Genomic DNA, 26,431 nt, shown 5'->3' on the forward strand with positions numbered 1-26,431 from the left:
ATTGATGACAAACTTCAGTGCTATTTTCTGTTTTTGCCTATAACCAACTCTCCTTCAATACAAACACTGAATTAAGTATGAGTCATCAACACTGAATGATGTCACACCACTGCAATGATGTCAAGTTTGGTGTTGTCATGACAACCGCCCAAGGATGGGGTACCAGAAAAATGCACGAATGTGTACATAAAAGTCTAATGGCTATAGTTAGGCTGTTTCATACCAAGGACTGCAATATTATGCCATGCATACTTACATTTTGTTGATGGAGATTACTGAATGTTCTCCTGAAATTTTGCTTAGTGTCATAACATTGAGCTAATAAAATAATCATAGTTTTATCTAGGCCTTAATCAAAAAGAAAAAAGAAAAGAAAAACTTACACCTGCTTTTCTGTTCAGATGTGCATTAAACACAAAACATAAAACTCAACAGCAAACCACTTTGAAGACAAGCAGAATTAGACTTTGTCCCAGTGTAAAAGGCATCATCGAAAATAGCCAAACAAATCCACACACAGATGTCTTTGCAGAGAGAGAAAGATGTAACGTTTTTCCATCTGCAACAATAGAGGTCAAAGTTATGAAGTGCAGTTTGCAGAGTGGCCACAAGATGGAGTCATAAGCCCTCTTGATTCTAGTACATTTTAATCATCTGCATGGAATAGTGAGTGCTCTGATGTGAAAATTACAGTATGTTCTTACAGTGCTTTTTCTTTCATATATATTCTATGTTGTTAGTCATGTTAGTCCACAAAACTGACAACTGATATCTTACAATCAAAAATCAAACCATGATAATGTATTTTTCTCATCACAAACATATATGGAGTTGTGCTTTGTTCCATTCACACGAGTTCTTCTCTCCCACGGACACTTTGTTCCACCTCGTGATGTCATGTGTTAATACAAGAACCATTTTTGATCATTTCAGTCCTGGAATTCCCAATCTCTACTGAACTAAAGGTAAAAAGACTTGAAAACTACCTCTTCATGACATCAGAAGGTGGAACAGAGCATTTTAACCTTTAGAAAGGTAGACAGACTAATAATAAAGGGTTACTCAAAGGTTATTATAACGTGGCTAAAAGCTCACAAGAGTCAGTTTTGCATAATATAGGACCTTTAACATTAGGGATTTTACGGACTACAGAATGTATTGAAACAGATCAAATAAAAGATGCACAAAAATCATTTTAGTGGGATAAAGTATGTGATACAAGATAAAAGTACATGCAGTTGTCCTTGGAGTGTGTGTCCAGTGTCATTACAGAGGTGGAACCATTAGTGTCTCTCTGCACATTTGGAGTCCAACCTTGGTTTAATGAATGTGACATCCATTAGCCACTACCTTTAGGCTAATTAACCCCCAATACTGATCTGTACCCTGTGAGCCATACTGTTCCCCTGTGCATAGATATTACACATTAAAGGATCATTTCAACAAGCACTCAAGAGAGCAGTCCTGTGCTATGGCATCTCACAGCTATAAAGTTTTGTTTTTGTTTTTTTCCAGTGTCTTAGACTTAGACAAACTTTACTGATCCACAAGGGAAATTATTTAAAGTGTGTGTCACTAAAACTGCTTAACAATTCTCCAAAGACATAAATGCAGCTGCCCAGCATGATGTCAGGCTTAGACAGTCCTTCATACGTCTGTCTATCCGGAAGCCAGATAAGGAGCTTGAGCCATAAAATCAGTGATGTTATGATGAGCAGAAGACACTCTCTTTTACACTGACCTGTATGTTTATGTCTCTGTGTAATGTCTGTGTACTGTGTCTATGATAATAAAATATTATCTACTCTATCTAACACTGCAAAGTATCAATATAATATATTTTTTATGTACATTGAAAGTGCACTACACTGAAAAGGCCATGCTTTGAACCAAACTAAAAAAGCATAATACATTTTTCACAACAAATATATATTTATATATTAACACCAGACACACTAAGTGCAATGAAATGAAAGCCAAAGCAATATTTTACTTTGGTCCAATGCAATATTTTAATTTGGCTCAATGCAGTACAGTCCATTTTCAGCTTCACTGCACTCTATGTTCTCCTCCTCCTGAAAGCGAATGTGTGCTCCACTGATGTCTGGATAACCGTGACGAGGTGAGCTGTGTCACAAAACACATTTGCCACTAAATGTCAGCTTGTACTCTGAAGCTGCTGCTGAACACAGGCAGGTGATATCGACCAAGTGACTGCAGCAAATTCACTTTCACACTGTTGCAGATGAACACATTAACAAGATATTAACAGGAGCATACTCTGAAGAGAAATCAAACTAACTGGTCCATATTTTCATTAAGCCTGTTTATGAATGGCTTTGTGTTGTCACATCAAGTCAGCTTATTGCAGGCAAGTGAAAAAGAAATTAAAATATTTGTACACAGAAGTAAAACTATCATGCAAACCCAGGTGATAACAGAAGAACATGAAAACATCAATATCATTATTCACTTAAACAACAGACTGTAGAACATTCCAGGGACAGCAATAACACCTCCATGGTGACATGGACGTAGCGGCGCCCCCACCAGAAAGATAGAGTAAATGCTTTAATAACATAATGATCAGTATGTATTATTTCTTTGACTCAGTGTATTTGAGCTAGAGGTATCACGCAGTAGAATTTTTGTATCTTTGTTATTATTATTATTATTGGAAGATTGAGTTATTTTTGTATATTACATTGACATCAAAAGAATAATTCCTTGGTAATACCAAATCATAAATTAAATGTGGAAAGATGTATAGCAATCAAAATTACACAGAGAGAGATTTGTCTATAGAGAATCAATGTATTGATCTTGGAATACCAACAGGTCATGAAATGCCTACAAACAAGCACAATCTAAGAGATTGACTGACATTCCTTTTTTCACGATTCCAAAGTCGTCATTGGAAAATAATTAAGTTATTACACATACTAGGTTTGTTTTTCTAGTCAAAGTAACCCGATCAAAGTAGCCTGTGCATGGATTAAATGTCTCTGTGTGATGGCTATTTTTGCAGTGCGCGCAGCATGTGCCTTAACATCCCATGAGCCTCTACTGTCACAGGGCAAAGCAGAGAGGGTGTGTCCAGCTGGATAAGGAAGTAGGCCACTGATTGGCTGAGGGCGGGATTGAGGGAGGGGCATGCTTGATCCTGGATGTGGGCCAGGCTGTTTGTCTATGGGACATTGGGTGAAAGTCGGAAAGGGGTGGGGGGGGGGTAGGAGTTCTAGGCAACGGCAGATGGACACTGCGCTAAAAGGATGGAATTTACCAAAGCTAAAGAGATAGCAGGATAACTCTTGGATTGAAAGCAGGAGTGTCCAATCTTACATGGAATATTACTTCATTCTAGTGCAGTGAGTAGTCTAGAAGTTTTTGTATTTGTGTGGTAGTAGCATCTAAACTTGCACATTGAACAATTTAAGACATGGACTTTTGGGTTGCCAGAGAGCAGGTGTTGCGATAAAGGACTTACGGGAAAGGACAGTTGTATTAGTGGCTGTCTATGGTGAAAATGAGTTTGGACCCGGTACAGGTGGTGAGTGCGCAAGTCAAGGAGCTCAAAGTGGCAACATCGTCTAATGGGGAAAGCAAGGCATCCTGGGAAGAGAAGCAAGAGTTTAACAGCCAGGAGTGCCTTAACAACAGCAAGCCCAAGTCTGTAAGTATGGATCATATCTTGTAAGTAATGAGGGATACAAGTGGTCAGGTTTGTGTATGTTTGACAATTAGAAATATTTCAGTGGGCCATGGTGTTCTAATTTGCTTTGCCATAGTGTAAAATAGGAGAGTTGCATAGGGAAACAGGCAGCTTGCGTCTCATAATGTCAAAACTGGATTAATGTGTTGTACTAAAAGTTGGAATAAGATTAAATAAAAATAAACATAAAATAAATATAAAATGCTCAGTTAATCACACTTTAATGTTTTGTGTTAGTACTAGATTCAAAGGGGTGGTCCCCAGCTCTAGGGTGTCCTCAAGTTCCCCAACATCTCTTCACCCAGGTGTAACATAATAATGGGAGATACCAGAAGTAGTAATACTTACATTCATTCGTCATATTCATATTATAATAGTTCTCTCATAGATTGTCACAATTTATACTAAACTGAATGTTGCTGATAGTCACAGAAAGGGCATGAGACATACAAACCTGTCAAATCAAGATTTATCTGCAACAAAAGAAAGAAAAAGAGCCTACTGATGGAAGAATGCTATTCTGTTGAACTAGGTTCAAACAAAAACAATGACAGTAAAAAAATAAATATCCTTTATATTTTTTCTGGAAAGTATCAAAACACTTTGTAATCTGTTTCAAGTGGAGGATTATTGTTTCAGCAGTGACCCCCATTGAACTGTTATTGTAACAATAGTAATCTCCCTATAAAACAAGAGACGGTTAATCTTAATATATTTAATTGCTCAGCTTTATATAATGACATTATACTCTAACTCTATAGTCTCATTTTCTGTATTGTTCATGATCTATTGAGAAATATTATCTGTGATTTGGTGCAATAAAATCACATGAATCTGATTCAGGATTCAAGAAGGCAGCAGTTCCTAAATATGATTTATAATTCTGTAAACTATGGATTCATGATGAGTTTGACAGCATTGTTTTCAATGTATGGATTAAAGTTCAAAATCTGCCACATTTGGATTTGTATATATTTAAACTGGCAGCATTGCCCTTCAGTGCTTCAACTCTTTCCATTCTATCTTTGTATTAACGACTTTAGCTTTTATAAGCTTTGACAGCATAGCTTGGTGTTTAGGCCTTGGTGTTAAACCATGGTTGTGTGATACCAAATCCACCAAGACCTACATCAGCTCTGGCCTTTCACTGCTCTATAAATATCAGCCAGAGTTTGTCACTGTCCCAGCCGGGTGCAGTCTGTGCACTCTAGCACCTATGCTCCCTGTAGTCAGTGCCACAGGACTGTCCCATGTACTCATCCCTGTGTCTCAGGAGGACCAGATGCCCTGGATCAGCCCCACACATTATCCACACAGACAGTGGTATTGAGTTGCTCTGCTCTAAGACAACATAAGAGAGAAGCATTACATAACCCAGTGTCAGTCACTGGTTCAAATTGCTGCATTGTTGTTTCTGTAAACAGCAAATTTAAAAAAAAGTGGTGAAGAGCTAAAGGAACCGATATATAACACCAGTAGTATCAGTACACAGCCTCAAACAGGATCCTGAGCTGGGATCTATTCCAGAAGGTGTTATTCACGGAGTAAACTGACTCTAACAGAAAAGCTGCACGAAAGGTCTTGTACCTCAAAAAGCTAAACCAGAGCAACTTGTTCCCATCCTAAAAACACCATCTTAAAGGCCCTGTATCAAACCATGTATCAGAAACATGTTTTAGTTTGAACATTTAGCCCTGTCTTCTTCATCTTGTTACTTACTTTTGTCACTTTTGAAAATGCACCATGACAGAGAACCAAGAGTCTGACATGGTGTCGGACAGTTAGTTTTCCATGATTCTTAATGGACCTGATCCTGATTTTATTTTAAGATTGTCAAGATAAATGCTCTTTACATCATGCATTGTATGGTTAAAATCTGCTAACAATTGAGACCCTAAAGTATAATCTATTAATTTTCTCAGGCAATAACTAAGACAATCCAATCAGGCACGTTATTATTAACTCATCTTTTTGTAAATGTGAAGTGAATAAAACCAAAATGTTGTTGTGCTAAGTTGACAGGCCGGCGTGCACGGAAAGTGGAGGGAGGAGTATTTTTCGTAAGTATGTTGCGTCGTCATGTCAGGTCCCTGTGTCCATGCCTGTCACTCCCCCTGGTGGCTGCACATTTACCCGCATGATCACAGACATGCCCTGCACTAACTACCCGCATCCTTACATTGGAATGTGCTACTTGTGAATCACTCTGTACTCACTGTATCGGAAGAACTGCTGTGTTCCCACGCCATGCTACTTTCGCCTTTGACCCCAAACTGACCACTGCATTGATTTCCTGATATAAAAGGAACCTGTTTGTGATGGATGAGACAGTTACATTGATGATCGAGGTGAAAGTGATGAGTTTGCATTGAGTCCATGAACTTGAATATTCACATCATTTGATCACAGCTTAACACCGAATAAATTCTTACAGTTCTTTGTAAATAAGCTGGACATCAGGGCTAGCATAACATCTGTGACTGGGGCCTTTTCCTATGATATAAATCACAGTTGTTGGTCTTCTTTTTCCCCTGTTAGTCTTGATGATGTCATTGGCATAATGAAGAGTATGAAACCATCCATATGCCCTCTAGATGTGGTGCCACATTCACTGTTTTTAAAGGCATTAGACCTTTTTGGACATGTTACTAACATGGTTAACGTGTCTCTTGAAACAGGCTCAGTTCCTAGCTCCTTCAAACAAGCTCTGCTTAGTCCCATTTTAATGAAGCCAAACTTGGATTAGACTGAGCCTAAAAACTATAGGCTAATATCAAACTTTTATCTAAAATAATTGAAAAGGTGGTTTCAAAACCGTTAACAGACTTCTGGCATGGTAATAACTTATTTGATATATTCCAGTCAGGCTTCCGCAGTCGGCATTCCACAGAAACTGCACTTCTGAAGGTCTTAAAAGATATTCTGATTGCGGCGGAGTCTGGCCACTATACAGTGTTGGTTTTGTTAGATCTCACATCAGCTTTTGATACTGTAGACCACAAAATGTTATTGCATTGTTTGCACAGAGACTCTGGAATCAGTGGGACAGTCCTAGATTGTTTTTCCTTGAGTGATAGTGATTTGAGTGATACATCCTTTTCTGTTTCTATCAATGATGTCATGTCTGAAGTGACCTGTGGTGTCAAATTGTGAATTGTTTCAAGCGTGACTCTGACAGGGATTGGCGCGTGCATTCATTGACAGCTTGGGGCTGTGACAGCGGAGCAGACACACGTCTCGTATGTGCTGCGTTCTCTGCAACAGCAGTCAGTAAAGCTTTGTACAGGGGCTCAAGAGGTGTATATAGTGCACATGAGTACTGCTCTGTACAGACACCTGCGCATCCTGCTCTGTGTGCTCATGGTGCATTTCAGTCACTTGTGCGGGGAAAATTCAGGTCATGCAGTCACCCTCCTCATGTGTTTAATCAATGTCTGCGCACAAAGCAGTAAAATCTTAAACATTTAGGTTATATGACATTAAAGGTATTCCATAATCCATGAGACATCCACCTGTGTGGGACCAAATAGTGAGAGACGTGGTAGCAGACTGCCAGGACAGGTGGGAGCGGGTGCGACCAGGGTGAGAGCATCGGTGAGCTGGTCTGCTGCATAATGGGAGGCAAACGAACAGAGGAATGCAGAGAAAACCAAAAAGCTTGATGGGTGTGCACATGCATGGGCTTACAGTTTTGCATATGCGGGAAAGGGGCGCAGATGTCATCACCATGTATCTACTTGTACCGTTCCACTGCAGCCTCCAGTACAGCCCGACCTGGACATGGCCCCTTTTTAACAATGGTATTAGAGCTAAGATCAGGGGCAAGATCTGGCCCTTATTCTAGCACCAGATGAAAAAAAAATACTCTAATTAAGGATCACCTTGGCTCACTGAGCCCCTCACTCCAATCCAACATTAGAAATCTTGGAGTGCTATTTTACAAATCAGTGTCTTTGGAGGGTCCCTGTAGCCAAGTGGTTAAAAACTGTTTTTACCATTTACGTAACATCACTAACCTGAGACCTGTTTTATCAAATGCTGATCTTGAGATCATTGTTCACTCTTTTATATCATCTTGTTAAGATTTTTGTAATTCATTTTTTACTTGTTTTAATGCATCCACACTTAAGAGGCTGCAACTTGTACAAAACACAGCTGCAAGGTTTTTATGGAGCTAGCAGGCAAACACATATCACACCAATTTTATCTTCACTGCACTGGCTTCCTGTTAATTTCCATGTTCATTTTAAAATCATGGTTTTAACTTTCAGAACTGTAAATGGACAGGCTCCCAGTACATCAGTGACTTCCTGCACCCCTACACCTCAGGCTGGACCCTCCAGTCCTATGATCTTGATGGTCTCAAAGACCCACTTTAAAACACGGGGCAACTTGTGCTTTCAGGCTGTGGCCCCCCCAGTTATGGAATGCCCTACTCCTAGCCCTCCGTGAGGCGCAGTCTACTGACTCTTTTAAAAAGCAGCTCAAGACACTGCTATTTAGACAAGCTTTCAGTTGACTGTGTCTGTAATTCCTCTGTTTGTGTACATGTTGTTTATTGCAGTCTGTAAAGCACCTTTTTTTTTAATCTGTGAAAGGTGATCTATGAATAAAGTCTTACTTACTTAGTTACTCTGACTGTAGGTCGGGTTTGGCACATACTTTGAGTGGGTTACAGACTCCTTCTTACACTAACTACAACAACTGCAGTGTGTGAGTTCACCCAGGTTCATGCAATAACAAATGTCTAATGATGTGTAAACCTCTCCAGAACACTGTGGTGTGGTGTGCTCTGTGGTGTGGATTCTTTCTGCCAACCCACGTCTCACCTGGACCTGCACTCTCAGTCCACAGTCTTGCAGAACCCACACAAGAGCTAATTATTGTATGTTTCCCATTTTCATGTCATATCCTGAAAAAAGGTCTTAGTTGTATATACCACCAGTTTTTATTTATTTATTTTTCTGCATAGCTTTACCAAATTCTATGACACATACAGTACGCAATGCGATAGCAATGTGATGGCCAACAGCATTCCAGCCAGTTGTCTACCATTTGCATCCTATCTCCCCAATTTCACATAGGCATGACTGACAAGCAACTTAACCAATCAGAATGACTGGTCCATAAGTGTCAAAACAAACATGGTGTTTTACACATAAAAAGGGGGAAAAGGGAGAAAAGGGATAACACAGGACTAAAAAACAGATTTCTGCTGAATCAACAAACAAAACATCATTTATATATGTATGTATGTGTGTGTGCGTGTGTGCGTGTGTATCCACAACTGTGGACTGTCCAGACAGTATTTTAATAATGCAGGCTGTTTGTTCATACATGTTGGAATAATTTACGTAGCCTGATGTTACCACTTTAAAGCTTATCTGCACACTTTCATTTTGTAATACATGACAACATTCAAAAACACTTAAACTAACAGTATTAATTACTGTTATAATTTCAATACAGTTTTAAAGTTCATTACCAATAGCAATTAGGCTATTGTTAACATTAAGCTATTGCGACTGCGAGGTACATGCCATCACAAAGAGCTTGCCTCCTATCTCTGCCTACATTATGTATGTATGTATGCATGTATGTATGTATGTATAGTGTTATACTTTCTTGTCCATTCAGCTTGAGCTTATTTTTATTTGTGTCCAAAAAGAAGAAAAAAAAACAAACTAGACTAATGTGACTTTGACATGTTGTTCTGTGTCACATAGGCAAACAGGTTATTTTATGAATTAAAAAAGTAAAACTTTGAGCAGGCACTTGAGAGCCCTTTTCTTAGACAGCAACTTGATATTAATATCATTGTGTTTATCTTACAAACCTGCATGCACACTCTATTTTGTGTTGTTTTTAAAATGTTTAAAAGCTAGATAAAAAAATAAAATAAATTTAAAAATCTAAAAACCACGCTCGACTGTGTATCACAAATATAGCTGATAATCTTAAATTGCACATGGGTTTTGTATCTTTTGGCCAAGTCTGAAATGTTTTTGATGAAAACTGTTTGATCAGGTTTGATCCAGTATTGCAGATTTCCTATATGGTTTAAAGTAGGGCCATAATTTAAATTTTTTAGTTGCTGAGTTTTCAGATTTTAAGTAGATTGTTTTTCTGGACAAGCTCCCATTAGCCCCTTGAAAACTGATTTTTAGATGGTACCACTGAATTGCCTTTCAGTATTTTGATTGAGGATCGTCACTCAAAATCTGAGCTGCTTAAGTTCAAATTTGTTACAACAGTCACTGCCGTGTTCGGTCTGGTTTACTACTTGATTTTTTGCATTTTATGGCATTTCGGTACAATATGAATTAGTCCCTCACCGGTGAGGGCCTAATTACTTTTAGCATTTAGGCTATCGTTGACAGTTTTATTATTGTGCCAATATTAATATTTTTAGTTTGACACTTGAGAATAGCTTGTTGCATGACGAAGACACTACACGCATGCACTGAGTTTTGCACCTGTTCCTTTTGCTTACATTGTGCTTTGTCGTGTGCATTCTTGCCACTTTAGGAGCTGGTCTTTGTTCTCTAAATGAGTCCGTCCTCTCCCTGGGGCCCTCTGAGGCTTCACAGGGTTCAGATGTGGGCAATGGTGAGTGCCCTAGTGCCCCTCGTGGAATGCCCCTCCCCCAGAAACCTCACACCAGTGTAAATAGTCTAAAGGACACAACATGAGGCCATAGGCAGCTTGCAACAGGGCAGAGAGACCGGGGCTTCTCAAGTCATCACTATGTCAGCAAGACATTTCAAAAAGTCACTACCCATTAGTCCCATTGAGAGAAGGCATTGTTAGGAGACTGCAATCATGATAAAGACTTAAAGTATTGCTATTGACCTTGATAGTGTCATGTAATCCCAATCCTCAGATGCTAAAATGAATATTTTATATAATCATTAATGCAAATGAGTCTGTGTTGCTTTCAAGTCAAGTTGTATATGATGTATATTGATGATCATATATTTGTGTAGTTCAAAGTAGTCAATTATAACTATGTATTAATTCTGAGTAATTTGTAAAGTGAACCAAAAGAATATAGTTCGACCAATCTGGGGATGTAAGCCTTTAGTTCTTTAGTCAGTTAATTGGTTATATGTATGCCAAATGAAATGACAGAGGTGTGGAGTTTGGGAGTGAATTCTATCTTTTATAATTATACTTTTACCCGCTACGTTTTTTTTATAAATAGTTGCTGCCTCTTTTTAAGCAACCAGTATTTTTTTCAGATATCTAAACCATGACAAGTTTTGGACATGACAGAATTCAGCAAATGCCAAAAGACTTGACTACAATGACTCATCTCAATGGGTTTGCCCTTCCTAATATGTGCTATAATACTTTTTTGTCCTTCATGCCATGTGAGATATCAGCCTCTACATGGTAGACATTGTTCAGTTTACGAATGATTTATCAGACGGACAAAAGAAGAAAGCATTGGTCATCCCTTCAGACTCTTAATGCATTATCTATTCTTAGTCGTGCTGATAACTTAAACATGCCACATGTCTCCTCACAGCCCAGACCAGAGCACGCAGTCACCATCGCTGTATCCACCAGGGTCTTGTTCCGCACTGAGAAGGAACAGAAGGTCTTTGAGCAACAGGGCATCGAGGAGTATCTGAGATATCAAATTGAACATGAGAACGAGCCATTTGCACCGGGGCCGGCCTTTCCCTTCGTTAAGGTCAGTAAAGAAGAAACGTAAATATGTTTGGTAGGGATGGTCTGAGACGGATTTTTTGAGCCAAAACATTATCCGGTATACTGTTGTAGTCAATAACAGATATTTGCAATACCAGACTGAAAATTTATGTTAGAGTTAAGTTAAAAAAAAATTATCTTTTGTAAACATAATAACAACATGTGTAAACAGAACAGAACAGAGCAGTATTTTTTCTTCTATTTCCATTGCCTGTTAAAAACAGATCTGATGCACTGAGTACAAGCTGGGAATGATACATAGGCACACACAGACTGATACAGTGTAGAAAAAATATCAGTGCCAAATATCTGCAACATTTTCAATATTTGGAACAATACCAATATCTGAGGAAAATCACTGATAACTGATGAACCATCCCTAATAGGGGTAGTAGTACTGCATCCATTCTAAGCTGCTAATTTTACTTGTGTACTTGTGTGTAGGCTCTGGAGACAGTGAATGCTCGCCTCAGAGAACTCTACCCACAAAGTGAAGAACTGTTCGACATTGTTCTGGTGACGTACAACCATGCCCACGTTGGAGTGAGGCTTATCAACACCATCAACCACCACAGTGAGTCCTGCAAAAGTTTCACAATGAGGCTGTGCAGTATAAATACTACCAAGTACTACTACCACAATGAAGAAGGTACTGAGTTGTATGTTAGTCAGCCTATAAAGGGCACAGAATCACACAACTCATGCGGTGTTAAAATCCAGAGAATAAAAGTTGACATAATTAAGATTTGTTTTGCAATATTCTAGATCTGACCTGTGCTGACGTTGTCTCCTTAAGACACTTTCTTTTCATGCATGTGTCTCACATAAAGTGTAGGGAATTATAGATATCCAAATCCCTCGATACAATATTGTCATGATATGCAATTCTCGGTACGATATTTATTGCAATATTTTGTGGAGACTAACAAAATTGTGAATAGTATACTACTTTTCTGTGATAATCCATATAAGTCATTGCTAGAAGTTCATAGCACACCATTAAAATGCATTGTAGATACTTTATCAAAGGAGCTTAATTAGTGGCTAAATAAACAGGTTCAACACTACTTCCCAGACAGTCCCAGGTCCTAACCCATATGCGTTTGTGAGAACATCCAAACGACATGAGCTCTTGAGACAGACAAACACCAGTGTATGAACAGCTGATGAGAGGACGCAGAGGAGGAAAATCTCAGCCTCTGTGATGTCACTTCAAAGACCACTTCCTCTCAGATTCTCCGAACCTCTCCCTGGGTCTGCTCCTGTGGGACATGCACAACATGGTGCAGGAGCCATTAACAAAAACAGGTCTGTGTGGGGCCTGTCATCAGCTCAGAGCCTCACCCATGTTTTTGTCACTAGTGCCCTGGCAGTGCCCCTGGCACATGCGCAGCATTGTACCAGTATGTGACACACAGTCATTAAAGAGCTGACCCCAGCTACTATGGGGTATTAATTGCTAACACAACATATTTAGATTGCTATGTTACCTTTAATTGTTTTTAAAATGCTACATTTGCAAAAACAACATATTAAAGGGTTTAATTGGTGTACCCTCTGATTGTTTTGTATCCTGCTCTTTGACTTGTGGACTGAGCCTTGTACAGGCTTCTACTGCTAACCATAATAGTGCATATGCATGTACTATTAGTGGCCAACAACAGAATGAAAAGAAGAATGGAATAAACTGAAGTTGTTTTAAGCCTGACTGTGTGCACTTTTAAAAGCTGCAAAATTGTAACATCACACACTCCCTTTTGTTTGCCAAATAATGAACCAAATCTGACAAATTTTCATGATTACAAGGACATTCTCTTTTATTCACTTATTCATATAGGTCAAAAATCTGTTTTTGTAAATTGCTGAGTGACAACATGCATGATTGCAGTTTTATATAATGAACCTGTATGAAACTACCCAAGGGACACAATGATTGACAGTTTTTAGAATGTTTTACATGTGAAATCACTTTTTTCCAACAGATATGCTGACACACACATGCTCTCATATATATTGTACATTTACTTTTATATCAATCATTCTTATGCTTATCAAATCTCAGATACCCACTGATACTAAAACTAGTATTAAAACTATACACCTATTTTAAGTATCAATGCTGAAAACAACAACAACAACACATAAACAGGACAAAACGTCCCTTTCCTGAACAGTTTTAGACTGGTATTGATCAAATATTTATTTATGTATTTGATTGGCACAGAGCATGTTAGTGGACAAACATGACACAACATGAAGTGTAAACATACCGGATTGTAGCCTCAGGCTAATTTCAGTCCGTTGTCCCAAATAAGAACAACTATTATTAGGATAATTACATTCTATTCTAAAAAAAAAAGAGTATCAAGTCTCAAGCCTTTTTTCTTATCATTTGGAATTTTAGTATTGTCACAACTATGCTTGGTAGCTTAGTTCAACTACAATATTCATCATTTTGTGGTAGCCCTTCCTCTACTTCCTGCATTGTCATTAGCATATCTCAGATCTCCAAAGCAAATAATCACACGGTAGTCACATATTGAAAGATAACACTGGTGCATAGACAGAAAAACATAGAAACTACAGAGCTGTGAAGAGTACAGAGCCAGTTCCCAAAGCAACTCCCACGCTCCATTGAAAAGAAAGTTCTTGGATGTTTAGCTGGAGTGGTGTAAAGGAACGCAGGGATCAGTGGAATAAATTGAAACTTGTCTTGATAGATGTGGTCCCCATGGGCTCCAGGGAACAGTTTGTCTTTCCGTCTGTCGTCAGTGAATGAGTTATGTGCATCTGGACAACACAAATGGATGACACAGCAGCCGAAGCACAAATAATTTAAGCCTGACATATCAGTTTGTTAATTGCTTTGTTTGCATTCAATAGTAGATAAATCACTAATTTTTTAAAAAATGATTTCATCATGTTTTAATTGCACTTTTCTACCTTCAAGGCCCTAAAAGTGCTTTACACCAAGGAACCACTCACCTATTCACACATACATACACACACTCATTAAGTGTTTTGCCAAAGAAAACAATGGCAGTATTCATCTATGTGTCAGTAGATGTTAACTCTCTATCGACAATGTAACTGCTGGAAGCAAGATTCGAACTGGCAACTTCCGGATCAGTAGACTCTACTGTGACTATTACTGAGGTACGAAGGGGAAATCTGTTTTGAACTACCTATTAGGACCCGACTGATATGGAATTAGTTGCGGCCGATATGATACCGATAAAATGAGAGTTGGAGCTACCGATAGCCGATATAATTGCCTATATTTTACTGATGTAAAAATTCACTGTAAATCTTGAATTGTTTAAAAAACTTTGACTCTGGTGGATTTTAAATTGGGTTTAAAATGTATTATTATTCTGCCTCTTTATATCATATTTACAGAGAGTCAGCCTAATGGCATTTTTGCATCACATTCTAGCTAGTAGTGATGGGTATTCCAGTTCTTTTTAGAGAACCGGCTCTTTTGGCTAGGCTCATTAAAAGCAGTCGGCTCTTTCGGTTCCCAAATGACTCTTCAGGTTGTTTTATTGCAAGCAGGACTAAACCAGGTCTAAACCAGGACTGAAAAGGACTAAACCAGGACTAAAACAGATCTAAACCATGTATAAAACAGGACTAAACCAGAACGGAACCAGAACTGAGTGTCGGGACTCGGTCTCTATCTCTCTCCCTCTCTCGAGCCCAAGATTAGTCCTGGTTTATTTATTTTATGCTGAACTACAGCCAAATATGCAAGTTTTTCTATCTATGCACACTCATATTTCTGAAAGTTTCATTTTCAGCCGCTGCCCGCTGTCAAACTACCACGAGTCTGCATGCGGTGTGAAGAGAAAAAAAATGAGAGAAAGAGAGAGGGTGAGAGAAAGAGAAAACAATAAGGATCAGGTTCCCGTCGTTTGCTTCAAGAGCCGTTTCGTTCACAACCGACCCATCACTATTAGGTAGTAAAGAAAGCAAACTACCGCTATTAGCCTTTAGCCATAAATGCGTGCACGGAGCGGTAAATAATTATAAGCGTAAATGTCATCATTCACACCTCTATTCACAGCTCATTTACATATCAATGCTGGTCCAGTAACATATATACAACCAATATAGTCACTTCACAATAGGCCAATAGAAGAGAAAACAGCCTGTTTTTGTATGGAAGCTACAGCAGCTAATCGCTAACCAATGAGAAATAACCAAAACCAGCTTCAAAATCAACACATTTCCAACACTGACCGCTCACACTCACATCACAAGTCTGCACTAATAAATGTCCTTTTAATCCTGACTCAAATGGATTGTCCGTAAAAAGAATATAATCTCAGTGTTTGGATCTATGGCTGCGAGTGTAAACAAGCGCACGTGAGTGACGTGACTCTGAGGGTGTGTTCAGGGACAGTATGTTGGCCACAGACAGAGACAAATTATTCTGTAGATAAATACTGAAGCGAAGCCACATATTAGGACATTTATCTGTCTGTAAATTGGATTAAATGAACATAATGTAGAGAGTCTAAACTTTATAATGAGGTATGACATGCCCACGCAAAATATAGGCCCATATCGGCAAGATTTAGGCTGATCGCCGATATGTTTCCTGGTGCCCATATCGGCCGGTAATATCGGCCAACCGATATATCGGTCGGGCCCTACTACCTATATTGTATCTATATATAGTTGCTGAATTTCTGACCATTGGCCCTATAGATGTTGTTTGCATATGCGATGTGCCAGATATCCTTTATTGATGCACTGGGGAAATTAGTTGATCCCAGTAGTACATAGTGCAATAAAACAATAATATGCACTAATACTGCTATAATCTATAATAAATGTTAAATCTTATTTGCACTGTCATTACAGATATTCATCAAAGTGTACTGTCCTAATCAAATAAATAAATAAAATAATATAATTAAAATTCTAGCCTCAACAAGAATTCTTGTAAGTTTATGAACAAAGTGGGATATGTTCAGATTTATCTGTAAGATGCAGGTATGTAACATTTGTTAACATGTACTTCAGGCAAATGCATCTTCCCTGAAATTGGATTGACCTGTCTTCATATTGCATATTAGAACTCTTCTTGGACCGGCCAACGAAGCAATAAAATGTACTTAGGGATATCGGCTTTCGAAGGTCAGTAAGGCAAGCAGGATGTTTCTGTGAAATATGCTGATGGGAAAGTCAGAACTAAAATACTTCCTAGAATAACCAATGTGCCTGAAATCACTTGTACTAACACCTCAGACTGCACCTGCTCCAGCTGCGACTGCGCCTGCAGCATGGGAGCGGTTTTGTTCTATTGTAACACTCACTCAGATTGTGTCACTGACACAACTGCTCAGCAGAGCTGAAGCTAAATGCATGAGGCCACATGTTCAAGTAAGAACTATGAATTTATTAGAGAAAAGGCTGCAGTTGGTTACAGCGTCCTGCAGAAATAGATTCCCAATGGTATCACCGATACCACTGCACTATACATGCTCACTGAGCTCGTCAATTTACCTTGAATTATTCTGAATAATTTTGGCCACTGCACTGGTGCTACACCACGTGCATGAAGCCTGGGTTTACTGGGTTTCTCTCAGATTAGGACCATGATTCTGTTTGAGGATGGTAGACTCCTAATAACTTTGTCAACATGTAAATATCACCACTTTTCACCTTAAAAGGCATCTTCATAGTAATCCTATAGATTCAGTTACAGGGATCAGGATCAAGCCAGGGCAGTCAGTCAAGTGACGCCAGAGCCAAAATGCAAACAGACACTTTACCAGCCTCTTACGTGCACCATCTCCTCTCATGTGGATAGTCACTTCCATTACCGTGATCTTCATCCTAATTTACCATCACATTTAACCTTCCAGCATCATCTGATTCTGATAACATTTACAATTTGATACTGTTAAAGGATTAAAGCATTAAATGTCAATACCTCTTAAAAATAAAATTGGGGGCAAATTGAGAATGTGCTCATGTGCTATTTTTCACTTAAACTTTACTTAAATCCACTAAAAGTTATAATAAGTATGTAAGTAAGTAAGTAAGTGAGTAAGTAAGCAAGTAAGTTTTTATTTATATAGCACTTTTCACAGACATTTGTCACAAAGACTCTTTACAGATCAAATGCCGTTTGCTATTCACAAACATTTGTGGGCTTGATATACAACTGGAGGCTCGTACGGAATTACAAATGTACCCACTAATTTATAAGTGGATATGTGTGTTTTTGTCAAGTTATAAATGTTGTTGCATATACTAGTAATATATTTAATTAACTGCATCTATTTAGCCATTTGAAATTTACAAACATTGGAAGCTCAGAATACAACTGGGACTTGTCTGGGCTAGTAGTTTCAGTTTCAGTCAGTGTTTCAGTTTTATGCACCTAAAACTTGGAACAGTCTTCCTGAAGATGTGAGACAAGCCTCTACTTTGACTATTTACATCCAGGCTCAAAACAGTTCTGCTAGCAAATGTGCCAGTTTACTTTAACATAGCTTGATATGTTTGTAAACTTAATGTAAAATTATTTAAAATATTGTTGCATATCATATATTTAGCATACTATATGTATTTAAAATTGGGGGCTTGTTTTGAATACTAATATTTTTCAAAGTGTACTATTAAACATGCTTTTCTGTGCTCCTCAGATCTGTTCATTGAGAGATTTTGCATGACGGGAGGGGGCAGTCCCATTGGTTACCTGAAGGCCTGGCACACAGACCTCTACCTGTCCGCTGATGCCGGCAAGGTCAGGGAAGCACTGGAAGAAGGTGAGTGCACGTGCTGGCTGGTATCTCACTGGATATGTTTCAACCTGGAAACAAAGTAGAATAAATTAATTGTTCAATTTTATATTTCCAAATCTAAAGTCACAGGTATTATATGCAGTTTGTTTACATAGTATTGGCCCAAGAGTATTTCTGTGTTTTTATGTAAACTTAAAAACTGTTGGGAGTAAATTTTAGAGTAACATGTTATACTCTACATCACACTAGGGAATTCCATAACTGTTACGTAGCAGCCATGCTGTACACAAGGCCAAAACTCCCCTAATGTGCGCAGAGATGATTATTCCACAAATAGAGTTATAAGAAAACACCTTAATTTTGTGCACAATGGTAGCCAGCTAGTTCCAATCAGAGGAACTGGTGTGTAATATAATGTCTATTCTGCCTCCAGTAGTGTTAGACCAGGAAGCCTCTTGCTGTTTTGGGCATTTACTGAGTTGATTGTAAAACTGTAACATAAAAAAAAAAAGAAAAAAGAAAAAAAAAGCATATTACAATTATGTTTTCACACTTGAATGAACATAGAATAAGTAGAGCCACATAAAACTATGTAAAGCAGCTCAGTACAATTCAATATATGCAAAACAATAGCTTAACATTAGCTGGACTTCATAAAAACGTCTATAAAACAAGCGATTAGCATCTTGCTAACATTAATGGAAATTCCCATAGACATGCTAATCCAATTAGCGTCTTATATTTTAACGTAAATTTCAACTGTAAAACAACTTAAGTGCCCCCCATGAGTCCACAGAGTGAGTTAACATCTTATAACATTACAGTACTTACAGACAGATATTTTCATGGGGCCAAATGACAGAGTTTACAGGTTTTAACATTTTAACAAGTGACTGAACTGCTGCAAAGTCTGGAACAATATGGCGGCTAAGGTAGCTCTGAGTGGACAAAACAGATCCACTCAAAACAGAAACATATATCTCCACAGGGGCACAGCAATGTCTATAGTGTGTGTGTTTACTTGTTATTATGTGTGTGTATGTGTTTGTGTGTGTGTGAGTGCTTTTGTGAGCATGTGTTTTTGTGTGAGTCTTTGTGTGTGTGTTGTGTGTGAGTCTTTGTGTGTTTGTGTGAGTGTGCTTGTGTTAGTGTGTGTCTATGTGAAATTGTGTGTATGTGAGTTTATGGGTGTTTGTTTTAGTGTGTGTTACTGTGTGTGTGTGTTTGTGTGTGTGTGGACTTAGAGTGAGATGCGATGTCCTGTGCTGGAGATCTGGAGGTCTGGAGGTCTGTGGGTCTGGGGGTCTGGAGTCCTGGGGGCCTGGAGCCGTAGTGGGTCTTGGCTCACACAGAGCAATGTTTCTCTCTCACTTTTCTTAAATTTAAATTGAATTTGAACCAAATGACAAAATAGCAATTGTTAACAAATAAAGTTTCTTATTTTATATATACATAAACATCATCACTTTAAAGCAGCTCTATGCATACATGCACTACTATGCTACAATATATATAGGCTATATATGAGTACTTTGTGGGTGTAACGCCTTTTTTCTGTACTGCGTTTCTGCCACTGGACTTTTTTTCCCCTGCTAAAAGCATTAGCACATGTAAACAAACAGTGCCATGTGATAATGTCATTGGGCCTTGACCCAGTTCGGATGTGCAAGTGTGAGTGTGGAACATAGAACCCACAGCAATTGTGCCTGAGTGTGAGTGTGCCCTTAATTTTAGACATTTAAAAAAAAAATTTTGATTTAATGTAGTGATGAATGTTTAATATTATTAAATCATGTATACGCTTCCCTTTATGCACAGGAACACCTTTATTAACTTTTGCTGCTCCAGTCCAGAGCCTGAGTGTCCTAATGTTAGTAGCTTCTCTGGATGTTCCTCTATGATGAGATTTTTGCATTAAAAGGATTTTCTTTGAATTAATTTATTGTAATCATGATCTAGGTATTGTTAAAAGGGTAGTTTGCTCAAATATTGGTTATTTTTTGTATAACATAAAATCCCAAAGCGATTAATATATGAACATAGACAGTCACAAACCTCTTGTTTTTTTCCTCAGGGGGGCGGTCAGTAGCAGTTTGTGTAGAAAGTCGAAGTTTGCAAATGTTGCAATGATGCAAATTTGAAACACACACGTGGCAACAAAAACAAAAACAGCATGCGCGTGCGCACTGACGTAAGCATGCTCTAGACCAGTTCAGCTGTATAACACATTAGTGCCTTAACACATTGGCAGTCATTGTCTAAACCTTCATTAAATGGAGTTGAAGCCTGAAGTTGATCTGTAGATTAAGGCGACATGCTACTTTTTCAGCTACAACAAAGTTATCATTACAAACAGCACAAAAACATGTTTAGGAATATATAAGTGGGGGGAAATTGTACGTGGCTCTTTATTTCTAACTGAACACACAAATGTACATTGCTAAAAATATCAAACTTGAAAGAGCTGAGATGAAATCTGGTAGAGTGCTGCCATCTGTTGTTCAAAATGGAGAAATCTTTTATTACTTTACTCTGAATTGGACTTTTTAACCGCAGACATGTTTTGACTGAATGAATTATATACCTGACCAATTTTTGTTACTCACCATCAATAAACAATTTTTGCATTCACATTCACAATCAAATAAATTAAGGAAGTTGTAATCATTTTTTGTATCATGATAAATTATTATTATTATGATAATAATAATATACAAAAGCATGATACAGCCTCACAACTCACAACTGTGCAGTTGTGTTATTAGCAGAATACATGCTGATTGTGTTGTGGTAGCGCTCTGAAGGGGGAGTGATTTAGTATATTGAGCAAGGGAGGAGGGACTCAGAGCACCAAAAATGAAAGTGAAACTTAAAAAAAAAAAAACACAAACACACGTTAATACGCTGTTTCCAGCAAATACTCCATCTTCAAAACAATAAAATGTAACATGATGATCTAAATATGTTAGTTAGACCCCATAGAAGTAAAATACCACCTCTTTAACAAAAATAACTTAATTTGTTACTTCAAATATCTTTAATCTATCAAAGCTCAATCAGTCAGTAGGTCAGGTGGTGATGTTTTTGGTGCAGGTGTAACTACATTATATGGACAGCTTACCATCACCAAGTGTGGGTAGAGGCTAAAACGCTATATAAAACAATTTGATTGTAGAAAAAAAGTGTTGAGATTGCTGTATTGTAATCTATATTATGTTTTACTATATATTGTTACACATTGTATTTGACACATTTACCGTACACCACCACTACGCTGCAGGCTCATTTCCAAAACCCCTCTACCCTGTGCATAATGAAGTGCCCTGACTGACACGTTCTTCATGTGCACCGCACATTATCATAAATCAGCATATTGAATATTTTGCTATCTTTGGGTTTCCTTGATGAATTCTAACACATCCAGGACTATCAAGAGGCATGTGAGAGAAATACCAGTGAGCCGTGACATTCAATTTGTTTTCTGTGAACCTCACCATATGCATTCTGTTTTGAAATGGAGCGCTTTTTGTCACAGAAATTACAAGATGTCCCTGTTTCTTTTTGGAGGTCACTAGGGGTGTGCAAAAATATCGGAATATCGATATATCATATCGTTTCATGTGATGATACAGTATCGATATCGTGGGCTGCTGTATCGATATATCACCAAGAGTATTTTTAGGTGTGTTTTGCTAAATTATTTTGTTTTGTTGCTTGTGGAGTGAAAGGAAGCTCATTTATGCAACACATTTGATATTTTTACTGTTCTGATGATTAAAATATTTGTGTTTCATATGAACTTTGCACAAGCAGTGGTTTAACAAAGACTTTTAGTGTCACAGCCACGATTTAGCCTTTATTTTTTATTGAACTGTATTGAATCGATTTGAAATATATCATATTGAATCGAAAGTGCACTGTATAGAGATATGTATCGTATCGTGGCCTGTGTATCGAGGTATGTATCGTATCGGCAACTTCTTAATGATACCCAGCCCTAGAGGTCACAGTAAACAGTGGATGTGAAATTTGAGGAGCAGAAATTAAATGATAGGAAAAAAATAATAAATAAAATAAATAAATCTAAGGGAGATGTTCTCAAAAGAAAATGGAAACTATGCAGACACAAAGCAAGCACAATACACAATACAACATGTGTCATCAGACCAGAATTCAAATTTAGTGGATGTAATTTTGAGCTGTATTTCCCCAGAAAATTTTTGGACTGGAATTTATTGTTTTGTAAAGAATACAACGAATTTAATTTGTGTAAAAAAAAAAAAAACCTTAACTACAACCATCGTAATGGAACACTTTGATGCTCTTTAAACACCAAAGCAGATAAAGAGATGACTGATTTGCATTTACTTGATTATAGGTGCTTTCACTGCAGAAAACAAACAAAACCAAACCAAACAAAAAACATGCTTTCTCATTGTGACCAGGCTTGCCTCTCCACATATCTGATCTGTCATTGACCGACTTATTTCTATGAAAATGTTCTCCATAGCAATGTTCAGTATGACATTTCAGTGCCATATGGAACATTGCCATGGAAACAAACAGGTTGAGGTGTTGAGTGATCTTATTTTGGCTTTCACTTGTTAATATATGTTCGTACATGCATTGCTCGCTGTGATATATCACACTCCCTTGTTCATGAGTACACTATATATCAGATGACATTACTATGTGACTGACTGTAGCTCAAACTTTTCACAATGGCTTTATTTAGATCTGACAATAAATGTGTGTCATTGCTGCATAAAGGCACATATAATCCATTACACTTCAAGGTGACCCCCACACACCCCCTCACAGACACACATGCACACAGGTACACACACACACACACACACACACACACACACACACACACACACCCTTACACACACAGATTCAGTGACTTACGAGCTTAACATAGTATCGCAGTGGGGAGCACAAAGCCCACAGAACAACAGTCCCTGCATAGACAGAGCAGTGGCAGGCAGAGGAAGTGATCTTGACATTTTATATGAAAGCCCCTAATTATCCATGGAGCCTTTGTTGATGCTCCCCGCTGCCATTACAAGTACCTGCTGTTCATAGGCCCTCATTCAACCTGTCTGAGTCAGCCATTCATTTCTGCAATGTGGTCTTATGCACTGTTTTGTTGAAAAGTCAAAATGAGTGTTAAAGGGCTCATATTACGCCAATTTCTTATCTTATATTGTTGTTTCCTCATCAGAGACATAAGTGGAACTGTCTTTTGTTTCATTCGCATATGCTTAACACAAAAACCCTGCATATTTAGGCTGTTTTTTTTCTCAAACAGAAAACACTCTTCCACCTTTTGATGCCGTATGGTAATTCAGGAATGCTCCACTGTATTTTTGAACTCTGTACATCTTCACTAGAATCATCAAGATAATTTCAGCCCTAGAATTGCCAATCTCTACTGAACAAAAAGGTAAAATATAGCTGTTAACTTGGAAACTACCACTGCCTGACATCACAAGGTGGAACAGAGATGGAGATGGAGGTGTACACAGACTGATAGTAAAGGATTACTCAAACGTGTGAATGAAACAAAACAACCCCAGGTATGTTTTTGAGGAGGTAACAACATTGTAACATGGCTTAAAGCTCAGAAAAGTCAATTTCTCCTGAGTTTTTGTAATAATGCTGTATATATGCACACTATCATTTACCATCACCTTACAGCAGTTTGCATGTTTCTCCCCATGTCTGGATGGGTTTTCACCTGAGCACTCAAAATGATGAGTCAAATGCAGAGGACAGATTTCCTGGGATAATAATCAACATGTCCCTGTTTCTGTTCAGGTATTGCAGCAGCCACCATGTTCCTGCCTGAGAAGCAGACGGAGGTGTCTGAGTCTCAGCTGAGGGTGGCATTTGATGGAGATGCTGTCCTCTTCTCAGATGAATCCGAGCGTATCTTCAAAGCCCACGGACTTGACAAGTTTTTTGAACACGAGAAAGACAATGAAGACACACTGCTGGATCATGTACGTATGTTCATTACAACAGTTAAAAATCTTGAATATAATATAAGAAGGTTGAAAATGTTCAATTCCCCATCTCCAACCACGTGTGATGTGTTTACTGACCGATACCGTTTTTGGGGAAGGCATTGTACTTGATTTTTACTGATAAGTATTAGTTGAAAAGCCAGTATGAGTATAAGATTGAAGCCACAAAGTTTATTGAACTCATTTTAAATGGACTAATGCATTGTTATGACACAGGGTCCTCTGAAAGGCTTCCTTGAGGCTCTGGGGAAACTGCAGAAGAAGTTCTACGCCAAAGGTCATCGTCTGGACTGTCCCATCCGCACCTTCCTGGTCACTGCACGCAGCGCAGCCAGCTCTGGGATCCGAGCGCTGAAGACCCTCCGAGCCTGGGGCCTGGAGATTGATGAGGCCCTGTTCTTGGCTGGAGCTCCCAAGGGCCCCATGCTGGAGAAGATCCGCCCTCATATTTACTTTGATGATCAGATGTTTCATGTGGAAGGAGCAGTTGAAATGGGTACAATCGCTGCCCATGTGCCCTATGGAGTGGCACAGCATCATAGCTCCAGGAAAAACCCGGTTACAGGCAAATAGACAGACCTTGAACAAAACAAGAGAACAATATACCTGGAACTAAAAGATACTGTGAATACACAAGTCTATAAAAACATTTGGTAGACTCTCGAGATGATTTAAATCTGGTCTGAGGTCTGGAACCGACAACCACCTGAACAATTACTGGACAGTGACATCAGCGAACACTCAGAAACTTGAATGTAATTGTTACTAAGTTATGCAAGGACATTTTCTTATTTATGAAGAAACATAATAGTAACTCTTTTGATTACAGTGTGTTAAGAAATATCAGATTTTTCTGAAGAACACTGAAATTGCAATTAGGTAGCAGTAGTTATTTATATTAAAGTCATTGCATTAATATTGCAGCTAATTTGGTGCAGTTCTATAACGCATTAGCAAAACGTTTAGTAAATGTAATAAACTGCCATTCTATCATAAAATACACCTTAGTTTTATAGGTTAGAGACTGTGATGTTCTATACCGACTTATTAAGTGTTATGTAAAGATTGTTGTTAATATAATGCAGTAACCCTCACCAGCATTTTAAAGATATATTTAGTTTCACCTCACATAAGAACTGTTATCAAGCCAATCAGTGTGCCTTGACTGAATGTGTTGCCAAAGCTTATAAAGATACTGTAGATTTGAATTTCATCTGAAAAACAATGTAATGAATGATGCACTCACTAAAAACACCAGCACAACAAACCCACCTTAACTTTACAGATTAAAATGCCACAAAAACATATTATAATAGAAAATACCTCAAACTGAGACTAACCCAAAGATCTTGTAACAGTTCCAAGCTAAATCCTCAACATAATAAGCTTTACGTCAACAGCTAACAGTCATAGCTAGTGTCTTCAGTTACCACCCTATCTCTGGCCCTATCTCGCATTGAAAGAAATCAAAATCTCCATGGAGTTAAGTTTTATGTCATACCGAGTGACAATTATGACAAAAGGAACAATATTTCCATGGAGAGAAGCAGGTGGAGGCTAAATAAGAGTCAGGTTGGTGGAGTTACAAGTTCACTCACAGTAAGAACACATGTTTTCAGAGCAATAAAAAACACAGAAGCAAACAAAATATGATTTTAGTCTATTTATTTTGTGTTCCAAAGTAAGATATTTGTTTTTTTAATGAATGATCCACAATTGAAATATGAAAATCTCAATTAATTTATGCATAAAAAACAAACACATAAACCCACATGAAGTACAGCATCCATTACAATAACATTAGAATAGTTTGACAGTAATATTACTATGTCTCCTCCCTTTTGTCTTGGTTAAACAGACAGTTATTGGTGGTCCGCTCATTCACCTTCGCCAGTCGAGCCCAATCAAATGTTATTAGCTTGAGTTACCTTTATTCATGGTGGACTCTCATTGATGAAATGGTCTCTGTAACCTTTCGAAAATGTCAGAATACTTCATTCACACAGTTAGCTGGCACTGAAGCTACTTATAGTGATATATTGACATTTAGATCTAAACTATGGCGTACAGTAAAGGGCATTAGAGAGTTGGCTTATTTACAAGATGTCAGCAAATGTTGCATGGAGGATGGAATTCAAGAAAATATTTGACACTTTAAAAGAAAATGTCTTCACAAATTTAAAACAGTGCAATTTGTTTTGACTGTAAAA

General features: G+C 38.1%; 1 protein-coding gene across 1 annotated transcript; it reads left to right on the forward strand.

Moving 5' to 3' along the window:
• The first annotated feature begins 3,309 nt into the window (after positions 1 to 3,309).
• Positions 3,310 to 26,431, forward strand: nt5c1aa (5'-nucleotidase, cytosolic IAa). Its single transcript, XM_055157377.1, has 7 exons — positions 3,310 to 3,673; positions 5,728 to 5,772; positions 11,244 to 11,411; positions 11,873 to 12,002; positions 18,091 to 18,213; positions 24,013 to 24,197; positions 24,438 to 26,431. The coding sequence occupies exons 1-7, from the start codon at positions 3,518 to 3,520 to the stop codon at positions 24,792 to 24,794; spliced, it is 1,164 nt and encodes a 387-aa protein (XP_055013352.1). The 5' UTR covers positions 3,310 to 3,517; the 3' UTR covers positions 24,795 to 26,431.

Source organism: Boleophthalmus pectinirostris, unplaced genomic scaffold (assembly GCF_026225935.1).
Source record: "Boleophthalmus pectinirostris isolate CB_2022bp ecotype Guang Dong unplaced genomic scaffold, ASM2622593v1 HiC_scaffold_21, whole genome shotgun sequence".
NCBI classification, from domain to species: Eukaryota; Metazoa; Chordata; class Actinopteri; order Gobiiformes; family Gobiidae; genus Boleophthalmus; species Boleophthalmus pectinirostris.